General features: G+C 47.0%; 1 protein-coding gene and 1 pseudogene across 1 annotated transcript; one reads left to right on the forward strand and one right to left on the reverse strand.

The window, feature by feature from the left end:
* The first annotated feature begins 10,779 nt into the window (after positions 1 to 10,779).
* Positions 10,780 to 17,216, forward strand: LOC119402523 (uncharacterized). The gene is made up of 4 exons (XM_037669675.2): positions 10,780 to 11,727; positions 14,277 to 14,345; positions 15,277 to 15,366; positions 16,439 to 17,216. The coding sequence occupies exons 1-4, from the start codon at positions 10,849 to 10,851 to the stop codon at positions 16,517 to 16,519; spliced, it is 1,119 nt and encodes a 372-aa protein (XP_037525603.2). The 5' UTR covers positions 10,780 to 10,848; the 3' UTR covers positions 16,520 to 17,216.
* A 1,798-nt stretch (positions 17,217 to 19,014) lies between these two features.
* Positions 19,015 to 26,306, reverse strand: part of LOC119402524 (uncharacterized) — a 261,537-nt pseudogene continuing 254,245 nt past the window's right edge.

The raw sequence follows: 26,306 nt of genomic DNA on the forward strand, positions 1-26,306 counted from the left end.
CTGCATATTCGTCATTATTTTTTAGTGGACTGTATATAGCAATCACTGAAGCAATACAGTGCAGTTTTTCTCAAAGAATGAGAGTGAATGAAAAGCAAGCTGTCGAACTTTTTTGTTGTGACGTGTCGAGATGTTCAACAAAGCCGCTTTTGTTTATCGATCGCTCCGTAGCTTTATATTTCTTGCGTTCGTCCCCTGTGCTCTAAACCGATTCTTCCAGCAACTCTTGTGCGCTCGTTCGTTCACTCCTTTGTAATTCTCCTGTTTTCGACGCATTGAGGTGGGTGGGCTGCAGCGTGCAACTTCCGGTCAGCTTGTTTTTGACTGTAGCGGGCGTTACGAAATCACACTTCGCTTGATCGCGTCGTGGGACATCACGGCTGTGTCAGTGGTGAAAACAACGAACGGACTGAGCGATCGAAATCAAAGCCCGTTCATGCGCCGCCTCAACGGGGCTCAGTTCAGGTCGAGCGGTTTTTGGGACGCAGTCGCGCGATTCTGAAGAGCTGCCTGGAACACACTCTCAAAGAAGTACACCGTTTGTGAAATATTAAAGTGTGCCGTGTACTTGATGAGCGCTATGACAGCCCGCAGGACAAGCAGCAGATACTGGAGAGACAAAATTGCAGGTAAATCAACTGTCTCATTTGCAATTCGGTGATTTGTTCGAGGCTCGTAAAGGGACACGAAAGTGAAACATTAAATCAGTTTAGACACATCAATTATCCTTTTAGAACTCTTTTCTCATTAATCCCGCCATGATGAAATAATTATTAGAAGAGGAAATTAATGTCAAATTTTCGTTTTTGAATTTCGCGCCGAACCTTGTGAACGTTAATTTGACGCCACGAATTTCCAAGTCTTCTTGCGTATTTTGGCCACATTCGTTCAATGAATTTTTCTGAGACCCGCAGGAACCATTCTGGAATGTCGTCCTGATAGGTCATCGCGGGTGAAGGCGACGAAGGCAGTGCTGAACTTCTTGAAGGCATCAGATCTGCACCGTCGCTTATAGACTAACGTCGTTATGATGACCGTGAAATGTGTGTGACTTTTTGTGCGTGCGTGCTCTCCTTCTCTCTCTCTCTCTATCTTTATATCTCCCCCATCCCTTCCCCCAGTGTAGGGTAGCATACCGGTCCTTCTAGACTGGTTAACATCCCTGCCTTTCCTTTCTCTCTTTCTCCTCCTCCTCTGAGACCCGCTACGTTAAGGCTCCGGGTCTCTCAGAACACATTGTGAACAATTTTTACCCATAAACCGATAATGCCCAAGCAGACGCCGTCAAATTACGTCACTGGTGCGGAAACTTGAAGGTATATATATAGTGTCGCCACTGCTATTTCGTTTTCGCGCATTTTCTCGCTTACCAAGCCTCTTCTCGTGGTTAGAGTGGTACTTTCGGTGTAGTGAAATCGTAACAAGCGAAAAATCGTTTTTCTCTTCAGTGTCCCTTTGACGTCCCAAGAAAACACGAACTTGAAATACGCCGTAGTTTAATGCTTCGAATTAATTTCGACAACTTGGGATTCTTTACATAAAGTTACCAAAATTTAACAACACGCTGCCCCTTATTGGCGAAAGCTACTTGTACGAAGCCTTTTGATTCCATTTCACCGCAGGTTTCAGCAACGTGCGTCTTAATATTGCACCACCTTCGCAACAATGTCACATGGTGGTACTTAAAAGGAGCACAATATACGCGAGTCAGACGACGTATCTCTTCTTCCCCCTCAGTTTCTTTTTTTTTTTTTTTCCGCCAACAAAGCCGTTTAAGCCGGCCGTAAAAACTTTGGTGTGTACAAATGTGTACAAAAAACTATCATCATCATGAACGGGTATGTCACACAGAAATTGGCCAAATCCCACCGCTGGTTCACTAAAAATGGTGAAGGCAACAGACGGGCGGCAAGCACCAATTAAGATTTCTAGACAGAGGTAACCAGTAATTGAGAAAAGCTTCAATAAACCGTCGGGATTAACCCAGTGATAAACACTGCGGCCGCACGTTTCAGCTTCGCCGAAGCATTTGTACGGAGTGCTTCAGCGGCATAGGCGTGTCTACCGGGGGGCCAAGAAGGGCCACCTCCCCCCTTTCGATAAGGGTCACTGTCGGCTGCACACTGGGAAACCAACAACTGAAACCAAGTTTTCCTTCAACAGAGCAATCACGTAATTATGTAATGAAGCTTTATAACGTATCTGAGATGTTACGCTTCTGCTGTGAAAGAAACTGTCGTTGGGGATATAGTGTTCACTTTCGCAAAAAATTAATCGCCGTGTTTTGGTTGTGTAAATATGTGGGTGGGTGCGTCTGTGAACGTGCCATTATTGCGCCCGATTAATTTTGTAGGAAAATTCTGCTGTGAAGATTGCATTCCGTGCCTCACGGGAGCGCACTGTATTCTCTCTGTGGTGTGGGCCGCCTATGCGATGCTTTTGCGCCCATGCTCCAGCATTGCACAGCAGGCTATACCGCTGAGCTACATGACGTTAGAGCAGTCTATCATGTTTTTATTCTGTTCGGCCTGACCTGAAGAGTACATCACCGACGAGGTAAATTTGAACGGGAACCAACAAACGTTTTATGGACCATATTCATAAACGTTCTTCTTGTTGCAGAAAATCCAATTTTTTCCCCTTCGAAAACAAATAGTACCACCGCTGCTCTATATACACAGTTGCTGCGTGTAAACGAGTGTGCATAAGTGTTGAGTGTTTTAGCTGGTCCAAGCCGAGAGAGCTCAAAAAGGTTTCCGCTTTAGTCTCCGAATAACCTGCTTGGACTTGCTTATCATGTAGTAGCTTGCAACGATCGCGACGGCTTGTAACAAGGCCAAAAATAAGGCAGTCGACGAGCACTGTGGGAAGCCCAGCTTTCAAGCTTACCTCGCAATTTAATCTACCGTACCAGGGAGACGGTCAGGTCCATATGGTTTTGTGGACTAAGAAGACTGCCCATCTGCGAAGGCTTTTGCCTAATAACAGTGATGCTACCGAGGACTTCTGATTTGGAGCAATTTTTGGAGCAGCAAAATTTCCGTTTTGGAGCACTTTGGAGCAGCAAAATTTTCATCTTGGAGCACTTTGGAGCAGATAATTTTGCATCTGGGAGCACTCTGGAGCAGCGAAGTTTATATCCTGGAGTGCAATACAGAAGCATATTGCATTAACATTCAAGCACCTGAGTATTATTATGGGGCTCTTATGAAGGCTAGAAATATTTCGATTCATTGCAAATCTCATGGAAAAAATCATCTCAGGAGCATAGGCGCGCGCACAGGGGGGGGGGGGGGGGGCAGGGGGGCGCCCCCCTCCCTAATCACCTAAGAGGGGGGGGGGTGCAAAATCTGCCCCGTACATTGACCTTTGCGACAGCAATTATATGGACACTCTCGGCGGATTTTTGCCGTCGCCGTTGCCGTAATTTTCCGCATAAAGTCCAAATTAATGACATCACCACGCGCATTCTAGCCGCGGGTAAAAGCTCGCGAGCGCTGGCGACGAACGCGGCTGAAGCGGAAATTAAACTAGCCGGCCGTCTGTCTCCGCCGCACGGACAGCGCATGAGATAACATCTTCCCGCGTGCGGGCCTGCCGTCGATTGCTCATCAAACAGAGAAGAAACGCCCCGCCCGTCTTTCGTAAGGAGCATGAAGGGACACCAGGGGAGCGGAAGGGGGTGGGGGGTGGGGACGGCATCGTTCGAAGGGCGCAGTGGCTTGCGCGCGCGCTATCTCGAGGCATCAGGAGACGGCTCGTAAACTTGCTGTGCTCTCAACGCTTACTTCGCGTTTAGAGAACTCAGAGCAAGAAAACGCTTCGGTTCCTGGAGGGGCCATATTTTCTTAAACCAGCGTTTTGTTGAGTTACGCGAGATCGGATCCAAAAGAGTTAGCTGCTAGTCTTACTTCGTTTCACAATACAATTTTTTGGTATCGCATTCATTGCTTCGCTCTTAAGCGAAACTTAGTTTTTTTAACCGTTAGCTATTGACCCCCGAAAGCGAGGGGCGGACGTGTAACATGGCGTAGCCGCTTCACTGTGGGCCGTCAGCGACGGGTCCGCTACTGACAGCTGCGCATTTGCGGCTGCTCCGACCAGGACATATGATTTTACTAATGAGATGACATTTTTAAAAAGGCAAGCTAAAATTCGAATTGGAACCCTAGCACGTGAGCTCGAAAGGGCAGGGCCTTTTAGGGGTATTTACCGCAGAGTGATTACAAACTCGGACGTGCTGGCGGAAGGAATTACGAAAAAGCTGTTCTGGATGAAGATCCATGAATAAAGTATATCTAAGGAAAAGTGTCAACGCGTTTCCACCGTTCGCGTGCTCTTCCATAAACGCGAAGCAAGGAAAATTCGAGATTGTCCCATATATCTACTGCGAGCGATCCCAGATTTCATTCCGCGTTGTCCGGAAACAGAAGTGACAGACATTTTAGCGGCACTCATGTAGTTATTACTGAACATTGCTTTCCTTACGTGCCGTGCGACGCTTGAAACGAGCTATCAGCAGCGTTTCTGGAACAGACGACGTCCGCCGATGAATCGCCGTCGCACTTTCTCGCTACCGATAGGCCTAGACGTCACGAGCCTCTGCGGAGAGCGCGTTTTGCTGTCGAGCCGACTTGCAGAACAGAAGCTGCGTCGGCATCGTGGCTTACTCGGAACGCACGCGCGAGCGCTATTTATTCAGCGGAATAATTCTTGGTCCATGATTGCGACTTTATTGGCAGCCCCAAGATCGAGCTGCACATGTTCTGACGCGCCGGCGGTGCGATTGCCGGTGATAGACGCCCCCAAACCCGAGACTTTGGCGCAGTTTGGCGCAAATTTCGTCGATATTATCAGGATGGCGCAGTAAATACAATTTGGCGCACTTTGGCGCAGTTGGCGCAGGAGTGGAATCACTGCTAATAACCTTCATTTTTCTCTCTCCCTCCCTCAAGACGCTACGGTGGGGGGGCTAGTTGGTAGGACATGGAAAGAATAAAACGACGCCTACATATAGGACACAAGAAGAAAGAAGTGAACGAGACCAGCGCGGACTAACCAACTGATATATATGGATGACGCTTCTTTCCCACAACAGCAAAGCGCATGCGCACTATCAAACATAACCGTACATCGTGTATGAGAACTTAACACACAAGAAATTCAGCTTCTTTCTTGTATAGGCGTAACGAAGCTTCACTGATACACTTATCAGGCCCGTATCGTATAATCTGCAAGGCTTCGATTATTTCCCGTGCCTTTTTGTCTTTTGCACGGCCGATGATCTTTGCCTGCCTGAAGAGCGGCATGCATTTCCCTTTTCCTGTCGTTTTACAAACCAGGCAGGCGCATCTCACTCAACGCAGTGGGATGCACCTGCCTAGGCATTGCCAAGGTACGGGAAAAAATCGAAGCCTTGCAGATTATACGATACCGGTCTGATAAGTGCATCGGTGAAGCTTCGTTACGCCTATACAAGAAAGAAGACGACCCACTAAAACCGATAAACTTTCGCCCAAAAAGAATAGGTAGTTTTCTTTCTTTTTTAACGCGATAGCGTTAAAGAGCTTGTTTCGCGGAAATTTCGGTGTCGGCGACAACGTCGTTGGTTGTGAGCAAAAAATCAGCGTTCTCCGTGAGCGAAAATTCGAGGTAGATTCGAATAAAGAAATAACGAAAAAAAACTTCGGTTCGGGTGGGACCAAACCGAAGAACCTGCGACCCCTCGCTCCGTGGCGCCATGCGTTTAGCCTCTCGGCCATCACGCATACATCCACTAGCATACTAACGGCGAGCTATTTATATATACCATTTACCGTTGGTGGTACGCACATCTCGGAGGTGCTTCAGTGTGGCAGAGGCTTGACTATCACTCGCGAGATGGCACAAAGGGCCCACGGGCGCGCTTTCCGTGTTTCGTCGCGCCGCATGCATGGATATAGGAGCTGGAGGGCGTCCGTACTTTGGCTTTCCTTGCACCACGATTTAGGTGTCCACCGAGAAGCGAAGCTAGGCTAGCGATTGGGAAGGCGATACGAACACGGTCCGATTACGCTATCGCGTTCTACTCTTGAAAGCGAAGCTCATAGAGTTAATATACTAACTCTAGAGGAAAAGCTCCCCATAGGGCCCATGCAATGAAACCTATAACCGCATGGGTTCCGCCATGATGGAACAAAACGATCGTTGCCAGACCCTGAGACGCTCGCTACATTTGACGGTAGTAATCAGTTTTAATCTACCAACCTAAGCCAGCTACGCGCTGTTCAGAGAACATCAGCTGTGTTTTGATGCGTGAAGCCGTGTGTTAGTGTACGGTTGTCTGTGCAGGTGGTCCGGATGATAACAGTTAAAATTTCCACCTGTTTGTTTACTAGGCACTCCCTACCAAAGTTTCTCCGTTCGCTGGCACAAAGGTCACTCGACAGATTCGCAGCTCGAAGCAAAGTCCGTAGGCCGTGGTCGCGCGCTGATTCGACTTGCAATGGCGAGACACCTGTATCCACGTTCTTTTTCAGCTCATTGCTGCCGTACATCAGCGCAGAGAGCCGTAAAGCACAAAAATGTCGATTGCAGCATGCAGCGGCGAATGTGAGTCTCCCGAAAGCTTCAATCGAAACTAAAGTTACACGGCCCACGAAGCTTTATTGCCGTTAAAAAGTATTAAAAAAATCGGTTGCGACTAGTTCGTACATAACTTTCAGGACTTGTCTCATCTCTTCTTTGCCGTCCGTCCTGGTTTGCACTGATGCACTGAAGTTTCTAGCTCGAAAGAAAAAAGGGCTGTCACATGAAGTCGAGTGGTATGCGGCGACAGAAAACGCACACAACGGGACACTACGACAACTACGAGATACACGTCGCGAACGAAGTTTCAGGGGCTTTAACACGACGCGCAAACCGGCGCAATCGGCCGCAAGCACACACTCGCGTACTCGCGAGTGTTGATATGGTCATAGGCGTGCGCAGGGGGGGGGGGCAAGGGGGGCGAGAAGGGGGGGCGCAAAGTCAGCCCTATACATTGTAGGGGGGGGCGAGAAGAGGGGCGCAAAGGCAGCCGCATACATTGACATAATAGGGAGGGGGGGGCGCTGCGACGAACCTTCGCCCCCCCTGAAGGGGAACCCTGCGCACGCTTATGGATATGGTGGTGCCATCTAGTTAACCAGCCTGCAAACGCTCCTTTCCGCGCGCAGTAAATTGCATAAATAGCCGTCGTATTCTTTCGTAGAAGTATTCAAAATAAACACAAAACAATATCCGCAAGTTTTTAATTGTGCAGATGCTTCTTTAGGATTGATATGTGATGGCAAGAATGACAACGTTCCAAGATGTCAGCGTTCTTGTGGTTATAGGTCTCGCGGCCCAGCTTTTCCTCTAGAGTCAGTATATTAACTCTATGGCGAAGCTCAAGCATCCCCCAATTTGCTTTTTTTTTAAACACGAAAGTGTTTTATGCCGGGGTTCACCAAGTACATCCGTCACGGATATGACGTTGATAAAATGGACGCCAACGGGTGAGAAAGGAAAAAACCAAGTAAAATATACCCCCCTGGGAATCGAATCCACGACGTTGCGGCCGCGACGGCAAGCGCCCGACGCGCTACCGAGTAAGCTAACTCGGAAGATGCTTGACACGGCGCGAACGCGCCTTATATCTTTCACACATTCTCTTTCGCGGCGGGCGGAGCGGGGCGGTGCCGCCGTCTGTGAGGTGTGAAAAGAAGTAATGCTTCACGATCGACACTTACTAGCGCTTCCTCCGAGATTGCACGCGATATCGGAGGTAATGGTTAAAGCGTCTCGATACCAGAGAGGTAGACTGGCCGCGCTGGCGTCGCCGAGGCACGCTTGACGCAGTTACGTTCTTTGCCTTTGGCTTCGTGTTAGCGTGCGTCGGCTCATCGGAGTAGTGCTGCTTCCACGTGCACCAACGGGATTTCTCCGCGGCCGACTGCTTCAATTGCGAGAGCACCGACGAACAAAACTGCTGCAATATGCGTTGCAGAAAGGACGCGATTTCGACGGGCGAATGTCGTGCCTTGGTGGAGCGAGAGCCGCGCCTGCGAGACAGAGGCCAGCGGGACGCACGCGTTTGCGGCTCAGGCTACGAACCTCTACCTCCCGTGTTGCTGAAGCGCAGTGTGTGTTATGTATGCATGAGCACAGGCGTCGGCTACCCATTACTAGAAAGCGCACACCGTGCCGTTTCTCTCCTTAATTGACGACGCTGTGAAGAAGTGCATACCGGGTACCAGTGTTGATTATGAGCTTGTTGATATCATCCTTACGCGGGATTCACGATTCGCTGTGTCCAAATATCACATCGTCAGCTACCAGAACGGTTTAATAATGATCATGGGCGTTAGTCGTCGCGATAGAGACATGCAGTCAACATGGGTGCATCCACGTCAAACGGTGCTATAGCTGCCAAACACGAATAGACATTGTACAAGCTCTCATATATCACTACACAATAAGCACTACTTCGGTGAAGACACGTTTCACTTTCGTGTTATACCGATTCCTATGACGGAGGGATCAGCCATGTTTTTTTTTTTTGCAATGCCGTGTCAGAAACTGCCGGTATTCAGACATCAACGATGCAAAAATTTAGCGCAGATTCTTTGAGCATTCCAAAAAAAAAAAAAAAAAAAAAACGCCAGGCCTTCGCGGAAAGCGCAGCACAGTCGCAGCGAAAGCCGGAAGAGCGGCATTTCTAGTTCTTGTGGCTACTAATAAATGTACACTAGCAACGTACCCACTACGGCACAAATCATAATTTTTGTGAAGTTGGGAAGCACCCACCACGGCATTATTCGTAATTCTGCGGAGAAGCGAGGTACCATCTTTGAGGCATTATGTGCACTTTGTTGATTCGACGGCTGATGACGATGACGAATTATGGCTGAGTCCTTTGTAATGGGTTGGAATATTTAAACGACCCACTAGTTACGTAATTTGCATTGTGTGACGCCCGGTCGTTATTTAAATCTCCCATCACGCTTTATGATATACGTTAACGTGAGAAATAGAGAGAGGAAGGGAAATTAACTTTATTAAGACCCAGAGGAAATAGATCATGGGGGCGTGATGGGTTTCCTTGGCAACCAAGAGAAGTGCACTTGCGAGGAACCCGCTACGCTATAAATAATCATAATTTTTGTGAAGCAGGGAAGCAGCCACTATGCAATTTTCGTCATTCTGCGGAGAACCGTGGTACCCGCTAAGCACCTCTGGGTCATTATGTGCACTTTGTTGATTCTGTTGCTGATGACGATGACGAATCATGGCAGAGCCCTTTGTAATGGGTTGGAAGCATTCAATGACCCACTCGTTGCGCAATTCGCATGGTGTGACGCCTGGTTGATGTTTTACTCTTCTACCACGCTACATTACATATGTTAATGTGGTTCCTTCCCGATATGAAGCCTGTATAGGGCCTTTTTGGGTAGCAGTTTCAAGCACCGGCATGGACTATGTGAAATTATGTGTGTTTTGTGCATATGTGCATGTGAGTGTAATTCTAAAGCGATGAATTATGTTGTAATAGGTGGCGAGATTTGATGGCATTATTACCATGCATTCAAGAAAAAAAAAGCACCGGCATGGCTCTGAGGTAGTGAAAACAAATATATACCGCTACCTCACTACCTCGTATGTACATAGGCAATAAAGAAAGAAAAAAAAGCATGGCTCTGAGGTAGAACATTGGGTTCCCACGCAGAGGGCCCAGGTTCGAACCTCGTTCCATCCTGGAATTTTTTTCTTATTTCGAGCGATAGTGGTTACGGACACCGGCGGCGGACAACTACGGCGCCAAAAACGGCCCTTGTTGTGATCTCATAACAGCTTTCGCTGTAAAAGGAAACAATGAACTAGCTGTGTTAGCTGTCCACCATTTACTATATTTGTTATGTAGAATTTACAACATGTACAAGATCCCCGACACAACGCACAAAATCGAGATTTTTCGGATTATTTTTAACTGTCCTCGCGACAGCAGCACCACTGCGCTCCTTCGCTGCAACACTTTAACTGTTAATAGACTGTTACGGTTTAGTCTAATTATGCTGTATAAACAAAAGCAAATCAACTTTCAACTAACATCGTTGATCCTGAGCTGACACTGCCAGGTTTGCTGCTAGGAGGAGGAAAAAACTTTATTAAGAACCAGCAATTTAAGTGCCTTCGCCTAGGCCTCCGACGTGGGGACGTCGAGGTCTTGCCTCGTCGCCGCCACGCGGGCTTGCTGGATGGCCAATAACCGATCGGTTTGCTGCTAACATCAACGTTTTTCTACTTCCTAGGGTTTCTTCTTATTACGGTAAATTGTCTTCATCCTTCTGCGCAATCATATTATGGAATCATCTACACATATCTAAAATTTAGTTTCCTTTTAACAACATTCAAAAATTCCTTTTTAAAAAATGTTAAAATTTTTATATTTGTCCGTTAGTTGTGCTAGGTTTTTTTTCCTATACACTGTATTTATTCATCAAATTATTCGTTTCATGCATTCTTATGTTGTTTTTATTCTTCCATGCTTATCGTTATACATCTGTTCTATTGATCACACTGCTGCCAATTCGTGTATTATTTATACGTAACAAACTTCACCGAGAGTATACTCTCGTACGTTGAGACCCTAAATATTTATCGTACATTGTAAATAACCTGTCACGTTTCGAATAAAACCGATTGATTGATTGATTGATTGATTGATTGATTGATTGATTGATTGATTGATTGATTGATTGATTGATTGATTGATTGACAGTGTCTTCAAGGAGCGCCCATCAGAAAAGAAGCACGGAAGGTTCGGCGGTTTTCCGCGCCGTCCAGCTCATGATGTTGACCAGTGAGATCGCCGGCTGTCCTTTCGTGCGCAGGACGAAAAGCTTACCTTGGGCAATAAGCCTGCTTCGACTCGTCTACTTCCTCGCCTGCGCGACTTTATTCTCCTGCCTCCTGTTGACTTACATCATCATCCGTGTCTGGTTCGACAAGCCGGCCGACCAGATTACCATAGTCACCCAAGCGGGCAATTACATGGTCGTCTACTGCCAGGCAGTCGTCAGCTTCCTCAACATGCTCCTCAGGCGCGATCTGCTGGCCGACATCGTCCTCTCGGCAGCCAAGCTTGAACCGAAGCTCGAATTGGACGCCAAGGCCTCTGGCCGCCGCCTTTGGAAGATCTCGCTGCTCTGCCTTCTCTTCGCGCTGGCCGACGGGCTCAAGCTGTTCGCGGGCCACAGCGGCCACATATCGGTGGCGTCCTTCCTCCTCGAAGGCCACAGCGAGCACCTGGTGCGGCTCTTCTGGCCCACGTACATCGCCAGCTGCTTCCTCCTCTCCGTGTGGTACAACATGTTCTTCTGGCAGATCGTGTGCTTCTCCAGCCTGTTTCGCGAGTACCTGGCCGCGCTGGCATGCCGGCTCGAAGACAGTGCGAAGCGCGTTGATGACGAAAAGTGCCTGGCCGCCGAGAACGTGCGGGTGAACCTGGTCGAGCTGCAGAGGCTGTTGCGCAAGGTCGACGCGTTCGTCGGAGCGCAGGCGCTGTGCTACTACGCCGGCAGCGTGTTCTTCCTGTGTGGCATGCTGTACAGGCTGGCCGTCTCCAGTCGCACGCTGGAAGAGAAGGCGTCCCGCTGGGGCTACACGGCAGCCATGGGAATGGGCGTCGTTCTATCCACTGCTGCGGTAGGCAGCATCAACAGCCAGGTGACGTCATCGGCTTACGTGGCAGTAGCGCGTCGCGTGCGACATCGCGAGCAGAGCAGCGACACTAGGGTGTTCGATTTTTTTTTATGCGAGCATAATTCATTTTCGTTCCGCTCCCTTTCAGCCTCGCCTTCAGTGACCGCAGCCCTTTCTTTAAAAAATAATAAGTAAACTACTGCACTTGTGAGCCGGCGATGGAGCGCTTGGCAAAGTTGAGCAGACGATCCGCATATGCGATCCGTGGTGGCGGGCGCTCGCATTACATCAGTGCGGATCGATTGGACGCGAACTCCGATTGCGAGTCAAAACGAAGTTCAGAGGGCGAGTGAGATAACGAATTTATTGCGGTGAAAAGTGAATCGCTAACCGGAGGCTCACCTCCTAATCAGTGGCGTAAGCAGAATTTTTTTCGGGGGAGGGGGGGAGGCACCTCCTTGATCCGACATTGGGTCTGGGCAGATAAGTGGGGTCGAGTGTCATCTTGTGCTCTGTATCCCATGGGGAAAAAAATTTCGGGGGAGGGGGGGGCGGCACGGGCCCGGTGTGCCCCCCCCCCCCCCCGGCTACGCCACTGCTCCTAATCTTTCTTTACATTGCCGAGAGTGTAAGTGCACGTCGAAGTTCGATGAATGCACACTTTTGTACCGGCACAGGAATGAAGCACAGGATTGAGGCATGGCATATCGATAGCAGTGATAGCGCATGCGTGAGTTAATCGTCGATTAACTTGCATAAGAAGAAATCAAATGCCTTAACAATTATCTGTCATGTAGACCCCCACGCGCGCCGGATTGATTGGTTCGCCTATCGCACGAGCATGCGCAGATAAGGCTTCGTTTTTTGTTTTTTTTTCGCCGTTGCGCACCTTTGCAGTTGTTAATATAGGCGTCTGTGGTGTCTTGACTTCTTCCTTGTGTCCGTGTTTGCATGCCCTGTCTTTTTGAATGAATTCGATGTTCCAGCTCACATTTAATACATCTTGATGATATCGGCACGCAATAATACGCATGCTGCTTAACTACTACATTCGATGCATATCCGTTCGGCAATACCGGCACTGCAGTGTGTTAATCCCACATGTATCCCTATACATGCAGATGCGTCCGGATGTGTGCAGCATTTACGGCGTAAGAATAGGGAACCCAAGCTCAAGTTTGGGCGCCGCGACGCTCGCGCGGCCGAGCTATGCGTCACTGGGGGCAAACGCTGCCCGCGAAGGCGGTTTGTCGCCGGATTTGGCAGCTGCGGCAAGGTCACGTGCGCGCATGCGCTCTTCATTCGGCCCAATCAATGCTAGTCGGCAATAGTTATGTGACGCACCACAGATGCAATCCGAGAGCTCTGCGCGTGCGCGGAAGCGGGGTCGGCAGTGTTGTGGCCGTGGACGCCCCAGTTACGATAAGAGCAGTGGCGAAGCGGCGACGTGTTCTTTTGGCTTCGTGGTACCACCGATATCACGGCGCCAACGAGCAGTAGGCGAGCGAACAGCCAGCTCGCTCGGCCACGGCCGGTCTGGAGGCGCGCGCTCGCTCCGAGCGTGCGCCTCCAGACCGGCCGTGGCTCGGCGTACACACTTCCCAGAGTGATCCGCTGCCCGCGGGGCGCCCTGGGATTGCTTGAAAAATGTCTAAGAAACGTGAAAGCGCGCGCGTCCGTCCGTCCGCACGCATACACGCGCAGGCCTGCGGTGCATGAGTGCGTCCCTTTTTTGCCCGAGTTTTCATTGGGCCTTTACATCTCTTACTCTCGCCTTTTCTACTGTACAGTGACTGCAGTGTATGCCCTGTCAATGTGAGGGTTTTCATCAGGCCTGGACTTAGTCAAGATGCCTCAAGCAACTTTCATTACCGAATACCATCAAAATACCATCACTCCTTTAGTATGAGACCTGGCGTAACTCAAACAAAACGCTGGCGTAAGGAAACGGCGACGTTCGTGCTGTCCACGTACAAAGGTGTGAACCATCGGCTGATCCCCTGTTGAGCAACGGCGCTCGCGACTACGTGCGACCGCTCCTGGCTGGTTAAAGTACGCATTTACATCGGAGCCACCAGCCACCCTCCGGCACCCCTCCATGCGCCTTTCGCACGACGCAGGCGGCCGGCACGTTTCATCTCAGCTTGAGCCGCATTCATCGGCAGCGCTCGCGCGCTTTCACTCACATAGAGCAAACGACGCGTAGGGTGATCAATTTAGATTTTATGCAGAACAAGACGGCAACAGCAAAAATGCGCCTCGGGCGTCCATATAACTGCTATCGCAGGGGCGTAGCCAGAAATATTTTTCGGGGGGGGGGGGGGGGGGGGGTTCAACCATACTTTATGTATGGTCGTGCGTGCGTTTGTATGTGTGCGCGTATATATACGCAAGCAAAACTGAAAAATTTCGGGGGGGGGGGGGGGGGTTGAACCCCCCCACCCCCCCCCTTGCCTACGCCCCTGTGCTATCGTAATAAAAATGTGCGCTACATTGCACAAGTTCCGCGTCATGACAATTGACAATTCAATCGGATATGAAGTCATTCAAGCGCGTATTATTGTGTTTTCTAGGTGTCAAGAATCGAGAGCATCATTCAAGCCACTAAGTTTGAGAAACTGTTGGATGCAGCCACACACAGGGTAGGTCCATTGGAATGGCTATAAAAAATTGGTGCACACTTGGAACGAAGAAGCGAGAGAGTATGAACGTTAAATGCTGAGAAAAAAAAAAGGACACAGGGCCGCCTGGTTGCAAGAAAATACAGATTGCACAATATACAATGTGGTTTCACGAAAAACGATGAACCAAACTTGCATTTAACGTGCGTTGATTACATGCTCTAACAATGCTCCTGGGGTATTTCCACACCTATTACTGCTACATTCCTATAATAAACACATGAAGAAATAAGAAAATTTGAATAAGAAAAATTATTTTGTTGTGTCTGATACAGCTGACCTGTTCTATGATCATATATATGCTTTTCTAGCGTAGCCCTTTGCGACACGCATTATGTGGAATTCACATAATTCTGGAGATCAAATTTAATATGGACGTTTTTGAAAACATTAGTGTATTTTATAGTGCTTAATTCCAATTACAACATAAATAATTATCTAATTGATGCAGTCAGTCATGCTATATTTCTTCGTAAAAGGAATTGAACAACTCACCCAAATTATGTGCAATAGTTTTTTGCTGGTGGCATGGCCATCCTAAAAAGAAAAATATTTCAAGGTACACCCATCCAACATCTCGTTAAACACGGTGCTGCCTTCGCCAAAGCAATCGTGTGTAGCAAAATATTTCACCTAAAAGTGATATAGCAGAAACAATGGGCCACAAGAATATTTCGTTTACCATTATCTCAGTGTCCGTCGTCTATTCCTTGCCAATACTGCACAGAAATGGCAAAAGGTAAGTCACATCTCCAAACGAGGACGTCGTGTCACAAAGGGTTAAGGATACATGCAACTGTTCAAGTTGGTTAGTTTAAAGCTTTCCTTCGAGAAGAAAAAAAGAAGTAAGACAATGGGCTTTAGTGAGCATCAATGCAATTTCCTTTTTCAGCTGCACATATTGCTATTAACTCTGGAAGAGCTGCAAGACAGCCTGACAGGCTGCGGAATGTTCGTCATCAACCTCCCACTGATCGTGACCGTAAGTGTTTAATGCTTGCGGACATGTGCGTGGTGCCCCCCCCCCCCCCGTTTTTATATAATCTAACGGGTCTTCCCTATACCTTCACTCAGAATAACAGGAGTTGAGCTAGTTGGTGAGTATTCATGTTGAAAGACTGGGCGTGGAAACACGGACACTAGAGAGAAGTCATGACACCGTGTTCGTGTTAGCACGCCCAGTCTTTTAACACGAATACCTTCAATCAGTCGGACCTGTCTCGTCAGCGTTTCAAGTGCAGAGCTATGGCCATGCAAGCTTTTGAGGATAACAGCGGCCGAGGAGCCCTGATATTGCATTCCAAGAACTGTTTACTGGCCACCTTTACCCCCAGAAAGCCGGGGACTGAAATTTTAATTCTTGCATCCATTGCGAAGTTCTTTTTCATTCGGGCTCTGCCACCTGGGTGCCTGCAGTAAAGCTTGGCTCTCCCTAATGGAAAACCCCGCGCATGCTTATGGCCCTAAGCTTACAAAAATTACCAAGTTGGAAAAAGACTGCCACCTTCAGAAGCTTGAGCCTAAACGATAACTGGCAGTTACGGGAGAGGACGTGCACGTGCCCGACTTCGTCATAGGAACACAGCCATTACCTGATTTAAGCATTCATGTGCTTCATCGTTACCGCCGCCACCACATGCCAGCACCACGCTCTATAGTGTGATAATTGCGCTAGCGCACTCGTGATCACATGAAAAGTGAGTCGACACGTTCAAGGCGAAAAAGAAAAGTGCTCAAGGTGATGACATGTCATCACCCCGTGTAGCTTTCAGCACACTAGCTGGGACGAAAGCATGCGACAAATCCAAACTCCACTCATGCTTGGCGGATTCAAACATTTTTTTGCGGCAATCGATTTGTGCAGCAGTAAACTGCTGTAGTGAGGTCATTCAATGATTACTTGGAAAGGCGTTACAGAGGCCCTTCAAGAACGAAATCTGATTCCACTGCATTAAAGTTTTCAAGGAATGCTTTCCCGCTGACTAGGCGATTCCTATTTAGCCTGCCTTTAACCGGTTGTCACATGTTGCTTACAGGTTTTGCTTCTGTTACAGATTGCTGGTGCAGCTGTCACGTACACCGTCGTGCTGGTTCAGACTAATGAGAGCATGGGAAACACTTGCCTAAAATTGTAATCTGCGCTGCTGCATAGAGGAAGCAGTCACAACCATGGTCACAACTGGAAATACTACATAAACATGGGCGGCACCAAGTGACAATTCACTATTTCATTCAAAACAAAGGCCCATGACAGAATAAGCAATGAATCGAGGTCCACTAATACATCAACAATGAATTGATTGCCATTCAAAAATCTAATAAAGCTCACCACACTAAGTGCACACAAAAAGAAATTGCCCTTCCAATGCAACGATATCGGACTACTTGCACAATATTAGTGTCATTGCACATGCTTACTGTGCATATATGTCATTGCACACATTGTAAATGCATACAGTAAAGATTGCAATTACCTGCAATTACGTGCACCTATTCTTCAGTGATCCCAATCAAGTGGTGCTCATCAGGATCACAATGCCGTGAACCGATACGAAAGTGATGAAATAAAGTGAAATAGAACCTGGCATTATGCCAGTCAGGGCTGTAACTAGAGGGGGTTAACTTTTTGGCTGTTACTAAAACACACACCAGTTGCGAATGCTTTTAAAACTAATTTAAAACAACTAGTTTAAAAGAGTTCACTAAATTAGTATACGTAAGTGCTGTGCTTTATCCATACACAAAAATAAGCCACTATAAATCTTTCAACGTGGCAAACATTCTACATGAAACCCCCCCTTCTAAATAAATCCGTGGGAACGGCCTTGATGCTAGTCATATCTTTAGTGACCCCGTGGGTGACTTGAGATCTCAACAATGTTATGTCGCTTTTCCCATGTCGCAAGTTTGGCACTCGTCCCGTCCGAAATGACATGATAACGCTGACGTGACAGGTTAGTGGTCTTCACAATAAAAAAATAACGATGAACGCATAGTACACACAAAAGTTTTTGAAAAAGACTGGCAACAATGGCATGCTCATAAGACTGGACTAGAAAAAATATTGAGCTGAGTTACTGGATATACTGGCCAATTTGCCTAAATTCAAGTATGTGGATATCAGCCACCTATTTTTTCAGCTTATCCTTTATCAAGTTCAGTTTACAAGAGCATAAGCGCCAATGCAAAGATCTGCAGCAAATCCATGAGAAAGTATCTTGAGCTTTAGACAACACGAATTCTTTATGATCACTCATTAAATGCATATTTAAGAGCTGTCAATTGTGATGTTCAACGTGAGAAACCCAATGTAAGTTCAGTTTCTGTCACTATATAGCTGCATACTATACTCGGACAGCATAAGATAGATGACCAGAAATGGTAAAAAAAAAAAAAAAAAGACATTCTGTACTAAGAGATAAGCTTGCTAAAATATTGTATTTTTTTCTTGTACATGATTGTTATCTTTTATATTGGTGTGCTTCTCAATATTTGTATCCACCCTTACTATTGTCAGTATTCTCTTACATAGATTTGTGTATGGTATGTAGATCTAGATAATAATTACCACTGACTTCAATTCCACTTCGAATAAAAAAAATGCCAGGCCTGCGCTGAAACCGCAGCACAGTCACAGCGAAAGCTGGAAGAGCGGCGTTTCTAGAGCCCGTTAAGCTCTCTTGGGCTACAATACAAGTACACTAGAAAGGTACCACTACGCCATAAATCACAATTTTTGTGAAGTTGGGAAGCACCTACTAAGCCATTATTCGTCATTCTGCGGAGAAGCGAGGCACCAGCTACACGTCTGTAAGGCATTATGTGCACTTTGTTGACGCGACGACTGATGACGATGAAGAATTATGGCTCATCTTTGTAATGGGTTGGAATCTTTAAACGGCCCACCAGTTATGTAATTTGCATTGGGTGACGCCCGGTCGCTATTTCCCTCTCCCGTCATGCTGTATAACATACGTCGACGTGGGAGAGAGACGGGGGGGCGAAGAACTTTACTGAGACTCCGAGGAAATGGATCATGCGCTTATGGGCTTTCTTGGCAACCAATACAAGTGCACTTGCGAGGAACCCACTACGCTATAAACCATTGTAATTTTACTGAGACCCCGAGGAAGTGGATCATGCGCTTATGGGCTTCCTTGGCAACCAATACAAGTGCACTTGCGAGGAACCCACTACGCTATAAATCATTGTAATTTTTGAGAAGTAGGGCAGCAGGCACTGTGCCATTTTTCGTCATTCTATGGAGAGCGTTGGTACCTGCTAAACCCATGTAAGGCATTATGCGCACTTTGTTGATGCTGTGCCTGATGACGATGAAGAATTATGGCAGAGTCCTTTGTAATGGGTTGGAAGCATTCAACAACCTACTCGTTGCGCAATTCGCATTGTGTGACACCTGGTTACAGAATTCGCATTGTGCGACACTTGGTGATTATTTTACTCTTCTACCATGCTACATTGCATATGCTAATGTGGTTCCTTCCCGACATGAAGCCTGTATAGGACCTTTTTGCAAAGCAGTTTCAAGCATCGGCATGGCTCAGAGGTTGAATACTGGGCTCCCACGCAGAGGGCCCAGGTTCGAACCTTGTTCCATCCTGGAATTTTTTTCTTATTTCGTTTTTTTTTTCTTATTTCGAGCGATACTGGTTACGGACACCGGCGGCGGCGGCGGCGGACAACTACGGCGCCAAAAACGGCCGGTGAAATGATCTCATAACAGCTTTCGCTGTAAAAAGTTGTACGTGCACAAGCCTACAAGAAAAAATTTTAAAGACTTTTTGGTTTCGTGCAACGTCTTTAGCACCTAGTGACAGGCTCCAATACAGGGGCTCTATTCCGAGACAGTCGCTTCTGGTGACACTTTCACTTTTAAGGCTTCACAAGGCAGATGCCACATGTGTCAGCATCTATGAGCGTTGGCTCACAACTTTAGCACCTTTGGCACAGTGTCAAACAACTATGATCCACAGGCACCTAAATGTAGAAGAACTGATAGCTGGGCCAGTTGGTGACAATACTTGAACATGTTTAACTTAGCGCAACGACGACGTGGACACAAGAGAGTTTGTATCCTCTTCTCGTGTCCACGTCGTCATTGCGCTAAGTTAAACATGTTCAAGTATTAACACCTAAATGTATTCGGTGGTAGCCTTGCAAAATCTCACAAAAGTGACAGTGTCACAGAAAGTGATCATATCAGAATATAGTCCCAGGAGTCAAGCAAGAACTCTCACTCCTGATACAAGGCACCACTGAGCAATTGCAACTAGTAACCATATCTTGATCACAACATACATCGTAATTATCAAGAAAACAACACGACACCCACAGTAAAATATAGGTGAATTCTGTTTAATCTTATCACCTAAACCCGCATATTTATGAAAGGCATACTGTACAGCAATTACGAAAGAAGAATGTAATGTTCTTTTTCCTTAACAATCGGCAATATTTGTACTAACAATGACTGAGCTATGTTATAGTATGCATCAAAGTGGTTCAAAGTATGATAAACTGGAGTATTGCATAACACAGCTGCACATTTCAGTGTCAAGAAGAAACACCTATGGAAGGTTCTCCTAGCTTGCTTGCAGGTACATACAATACTAAATATAAATAAATAGAAGCCACATGGAGGCCAACATTTCACACAGAGCAGAAAAGCCAAGTCACCACATGAACTTCATGGCGCGTGGCTGCTACTACAGTGGGCTGCATGGTATCTGGCTCACTGGTCACATCAACAGCTATGATTGGGTCTTTGTAGAGCTGCTGGCTCCAGTCCGGCAACCTATACTCCATGTCAACAACCAAGTCTTGCATACGATACACACAGAGCCGACCACTGTCTAGGCCAATCACCAGCAGAGGGCCTCGCAGGGCCAATGCAGTCACCCGTCCGTTCCATTGCCGAGCAGCCTTGATCTCGTGCACGTGACGGCCGGCATTCATCGATATGTACAGCCCCATGTCAACTGCACAAGCAACCGGAGGGAGATGGTTAAAAGGGACACTAACATGAAACAATGAATTGGTTTACACTGATAAATTATACTCTAAAAGCTTTATTGTCGTTAATTTCACCATCACAGGCTCATTATATAAGGGAAAATTAAGGCGAGTTTCATCTTTCGTGACGAAATCTCTGCACGTGATGCCACAGATTTGTAAAAGTTTATTTGTATTTTGGCCACATTGGCTCAACAAACTCTGCGCTATGCACAAACATTCCAAATGGTGACACAAGCAGTTCCTGAACATCACCAAGCGACAGTCAGGAGCCACAAGATTACTTGTCTGTGTTGCAGGGCAGTGCACTCAAGCCAGCCACTTCCAAGGTTGCCAAAATCATAGGAAAAGACACCCTTAACAAAACACCATTAAAGACGCACTAAAACAAAGTGGTGATGATTTTTCACAAAGCCACTGAGCCGGTAGTGTAGGTCCTTTTGATCAATAACAGAACGATTGAAGTGCTCGCCTCAAAGTGTGTAATTTGTTATAAGGCTTTAAACACACACATTGCTACAGATAGCAGCACACCTCCACACTGAGTTTTTAGCAGTCTCTGCTTTGAGACAAGGCAGCGCTTTCCAGCGTCACTCTTGCGACTAACCTGATTGGCTTTTTAGCCTTTGTAACGAAGGAGAAAATGAAAGGAAAAAAAAAGAGGATGACCTTATTTTTAGGTCTGGCGGTCCAATGCCACCAATTTCCCACAGGGTGGGAGCCCTCCCAAGCGACTATGAACTTCATTCTGCCGAGCACCAGGCCGGAAGTGCGCTTGTACCTATTACTGGTAGGTACCTACCAGTAATAGGTACCCTATTACTGGTAGGTATTACTGGTAGGTACCCACAGCAGTGGTGGATGCTTGACTATTTCACCAAGGCAGTGGTAGGCCTTCACAGAGCCTTCTGGGGCCACCTTTCAAGATGAGTACCCATTAACAACTGAGTGACAGGTAGGTGTACTCCTCTACCTCTTTGGAAAAACCGGTGGGTTTCAGGTCGGCACTGGGAATTGAACCCGGTACATCCCGCATTGGAAGCAGACGCTCCGCCATGTAGCCACCGCTGCGGTACTGCCACAAACCACTGGGTTTGTGGCAGTACGTTCGAGGGGGGGGGGGGCTCACGTTGCAGCGCGACCTCCTCATTGAATTTTTCGAATGACTAAGCATATGAATAACATGTATTACCAGTGACAATTTGTATTAGATGCTGCAAATCACTTCTTGAATGTTGCGCACTGTCAAGAACGAGTAAGAAATGTGTTTTTTCATAAAAATATTATGTTGGCATGCCAGCAAAATCTTTCCAGGAATAACTGTCTTCAATCTCTTCAATTTTTAAAAATTTTTTTGTGTGTAAGAGGTATGGCAAATATCACGTAAACTTTGGAATTGCATGAAGCATTAAACTGAAGAAGCGCCTGATAACAAAAAAATGAGGTCCACAGAATAACCAGGACGAGATCAAATATTTTAATGCAGATTGTTTACGCAACATGTTCATCTTTTTGCACAAATGATGCGGCCAGGGAAAAACAAGATTGGGAAAGTACACCTCGAATACGAGCAACACATAAGTCACCGGAAACAGTGCCCAGTATGCTTACCACAAAACATCACAAATGTACATTTAAATATGCAATCAATGTACGGAACTAAGCAATGATCACTATACATAATGCCCAAAATAAGGCAAAAGAACATGCTGCACAATCACAGAAACTGATATGTCCTTGGGCCAAGCTGCTGTCTCGGACGCACCTTGTGAACAGAACTATAAAGGAAGAGCGCAGAAATAACGAAAGAAACTATTTCAAAACTGTTTTAAAAGTGCGAACCACTATTGTGCACTCAATATAGAAGGAGGGTTGTCGCTTCTAGCTCAAAAAGCAATGAAGAACAAAAACAACAAATGAAAGTAACAAACAATGCCGCTAGTACAGGTTCCCAATAGCTGAATTTGTTTGGTAACGCCGCGTATGCTGACCTCTCAGTGAACAAGGTGAAGCTGTCGATTGGCTGTTAATGTCCACCTGATACTCGTATTCGTATATTTATATTAGGTCACGGTGTTAACTACTAAAGGTACAAAATCCTCACGGCTTTAAAAGATGGTGAACAATAATATTGCGTCAGAATTACAGGCTCATTGACCTGAACTCTGGAACAGCAGTCTTTTCCTTCCATTTGCGCTGATTTTTGTTCTGCTCGGTACAAACGGACAAAGATGACCCAGCGAGGAAGCTTAGCGAAGCGGTCAATGACTTCCGACGCGCTGATGTCAACATTTCTGTGGGCGCACAGAAGTGCCAGGCCAACCATGCGTTCCTCAGACATCGTGGAGCGTAAGTAGTTCTTAAGTAACCTCATGCTTGAAAACGTTCTCTCTGCACTGGCAGCAGTGGCGTAAATCCCGGGGGGGGGTCAGGGGGGTCCTGACCCCCCCTGTGTTTAGACTGGGGGGACCCCCTATGCAATGGTCCCCCCCTGAGATTTTGCATTCGAACATCTTCCATCTTGACTTGCTTGAAGTTTATTTTCACACGTGCCATTCAAAATCGCCTCAGAGTTCCAGCTCTCAGATACAACGAAAGAAATAAGCACAATCCAACAACTTACGATAATATTTTTACGAGATCTTGCGAGCGATGTTCAAAGTCTGCAACCACATCCATAGCGGCAATCACGAAAGCCGCTGCCATGCAGCGGCCGTTTATCCACGTGGTGACGTATCATTGCGCCTTCTAACTCGCTGAGAGCACCGAGATTCGTGAAGAAATTTCTTCAGCACCGAGTCTGGGGCGAGAGAAATTGAGTAAGAGATATTCGGCCTTTGCTTGCAAATAGCACCACAAATGAGTCATCTTTTCACACCCAACTGAAACTGCACACATTTTTCAGTACCCCTGTTCATTCCAGCTGAACTTCATATTTCCCGTTAGTGTTCGTTTTTCCCTAACTGGCTTTGTGTATCAGACGACCAAGCAGGTAGAGAATGATCAAGAACATCGACCTCACTGTCGGCTTCAATAAGGCGGTAAGCTACAACCAGACTTCTTTATATATAAATAATATATATATATATATATATATACGATGCAACATTCAACCCACGGACGTCGCCCCTTCCGGAGCCCCTGGCTGCGCGCGCGTTTTTGACGAACTTCTGGGCCCGATCCACCCGATCGTTCAAACTACAGTGTTCTAGAAGTGTTCGCAGCGTCACCTTAGAGTCACTTAGAGCCAGAGGTAGCATATGCAGTAACTCTACGTCACCTGAAACTTTCCGGCGGGTTGCAGGGCGCGGCTAGCTCACGTTGCTGTTTTGTGCGCAAGAAAAGTCTGAATTACGGTGCAAAACACACGAAACTTCTTTTCATGCAACTTTTCTGTGAGTTGTGAAATAAAGTGCTGTCGTTGTGACCAATTTACAGAGGGTGGGCGACATTTTAAGCGGCTATGATGAATATGAATGCTCCTGCGTGTGGGGCGTTCAAGTTTTTTTTTTTTTGTACTGCTGGTCGATACGATTTTCAATGCCTTTCGCCACTGTAGCGATTCTAGCGACTTCACTCCCGCCTTTCGAGCCCCACTATGCCGAATATAAAAAACGCCTCATTTTTTATTTATTTGCTTTCGCATGAGCTGGTCTCTGCGACTAACCTACTTGATGCTGTTTTTTTTTTTTTCGCGAATCAATAATCGGCGGAATCACTTGGCTTTGTATTAAATGTATCCGCACGGTAATCTTAATTGTTTTTATTTGCAGACGTAGATCATACAAGGTTACCAAAACTGGTTGGACTCGTAGGCGATATATATTGGTACATGCGGGTCCAATGAAAAAAAAAAGAAACCTATAGATAGGTATTATGAGTACAAACAAGTAACATACATTACGTGCGTACATTTTTATTACACCACAGAATTGCACCACCAAAATAACACTCGACAGCGTCACGTGCTGACAAACTAATTCTATTTACACGATACCCTGCCTATGTATGCGCAAATGCTGGCCATATCAAAATAGGGATTAACAATGCATGGATGGTCACTCGTGATAAAACAATAAACTGCCGATGACAACCGTCGATCTAACTGGGGCATCTCAAAGGAGCCCAGTCCCCGTGGGCCTCCCCCGCTTCCTAATTACTTCAATCATCCCCCCTAAATCTCTTTTTTTTGTACATCGATCTCTATCCAGCCCGTTTCATCTGGCAGTAGTTCTGTGCTTAGGACTTCGATAGCGAAACAAGCAGCCAGAGTTCTTTATCATTTTTTAGAAGTACCCTGACCGCTTTACCAAAGCACGAGTAAGGTTTTGCTGTTATCGCACTTGACTTTGCGCGGTCACTCTTAGCTTCGATGGGTCTGCAGCTGTTTTTTTGTTGTCAAACGCTGCCGCAGAAATTTCTCTGCACGTACGCTGCATGCTCTATGTGCACGACCGCCGGAGACTGTAAAAAGCGCCTCCCTCCCGTCTATATGCAGCGGCGGGCCGTCTTTGAGACAGTTGCAGTGTACGGATAGACACAGATGCCGCTCCTTCAGAAAAACAATCATACATAAGTGCAGCAAAGCAGCTCGCGTGGTGCCGACAAAGGTCCTTCAAACGAATGAATGGCGGGAACATGCGTTGCAGGGCATGCACGAATGGAAACAGTAGCTTCTACTACTTGGGTCAGCTTTAAAAAAGAATAAAATGCTCAACCCCCTTCTCCCTCCATTTTATTTTTTTGTGATCTCTTGTTTGTCATTGTGGTGGCCCCCTCCCCGCCTCCAACCCCGCGTTTGTTGATCCCCCCCCCCCCCGGAATTACAGCGTAACCAGCGTAACCCCGACCAAGAGGACGCGCTTCACACCCCGCAAGAGAAGTTTCCAGGAGAAACTGGCAGCAAGGCCCCTGGCGGGCGCCCAAGCAATCGACGCGGAGAGGGCCGTGGAGGCGCGGCGCAGAGATACGGCAGTGAGCCCACTGTCCAATTCTAGTACACTGTAGTTCAAACGAAGGCGCCTGTCCTCCGGTTTCAGTTTGTGGCGGAAAAGCAGGGAGGCAAAACTTTCTTTAGTAGGTTGGACGACGACAGAGAATCAACACGTCCGCTTGGTTTGAACGCATCACAAAGACTGCTTTGTTTGTACACTATTTACACTGCTCTCGTAGAGAGGGAAAATGAAAAGGAAAAAAGAAATACAGAAACACAAGCACAGTCAAAAGATTTTCTCTGCACCCCGCACGTGCAACAAACTTGAACAGAGGGAGAAAACGCTTTTCCTGTGTTGGGTGACGCTCCCTGTGGCTTTCAGTGTTCTTTGACGGGGTGGGCGCACGGGTCATAAAACGACGAATGTCAAGGACGTTCTCCGCTCTTCCCGTAATCGTCGTCGCCTTCAACCTCCATGGTTGCAACCCCGAAAATGCATCCCCCGGGTTGCCCCTCTTCCTCCTTTTCGCCGCGGGGTCTTCCAATTAAAGCTGCTTCGAAGTGGGGGGCTGCTTCCCAATATTCGACAAATACGACATCACTTGTCAGTCGTTCGGCAGTTTCAGCCTGCACGCGTCCACAGAAGTGCTGCCAGCACTGCACAGTAACCGGCCGCGCAACCTTCTTGGCGTAATGTGCTTGTGACTTTCAACTGGACTGGGAAGATGCCGCACAAGCGGCAGAGTTCGCTGAGCTCGTTCTTTCTGCCGAACTCCAAGCGACCTTCTTCGGAAGACAATGTCACCAAAAACATTGATGAGGTGAGCCTTTTATGTAATTGATCATTGATTATAATTTTGTTTTTCGGGTACCCTTAGTGCAACATACAAGGATTTTTATTCTGATTAAAAAAGGGGGAAGTGACAGTTACTTGAATGTCGCCTTGAAAGCCCAAA

This window comes from Rhipicephalus sanguineus, chromosome 8 (genome assembly GCF_013339695.2).
Source record: "Rhipicephalus sanguineus isolate Rsan-2018 chromosome 8, BIME_Rsan_1.4, whole genome shotgun sequence".
Classification (NCBI taxonomy): Eukaryota; Metazoa; Arthropoda; class Arachnida; order Ixodida; family Ixodidae; genus Rhipicephalus; species Rhipicephalus sanguineus.

What these genes read in the sequence shown, in the direction of transcription:
- LOC119402523 (XM_037669675.2), top strand. Translation starts at nt 10,849, where the DNA reads ATGATGTTGACCAGTGAGATCGCCGGCTGTCCTTTCGTGCGCAGGACG. An exon ending in TAGGCAGCATCAACAGCCAG is followed by an intron (nt 11,728 to 14,276) that starts GTGACGTCATCG and finishes TGTGTTTTCTAG; the next exon opens with GTGTCAAGAATCGAGAGCAT. An exon ending in ACCTCCCACTGATCGTGACC is followed by an intron (nt 15,367 to 16,438) that starts GTAAGTGTTTAA and finishes CTTCTGTTACAG; the next exon opens with ATTGCTGGTGCAGCTGTCAC.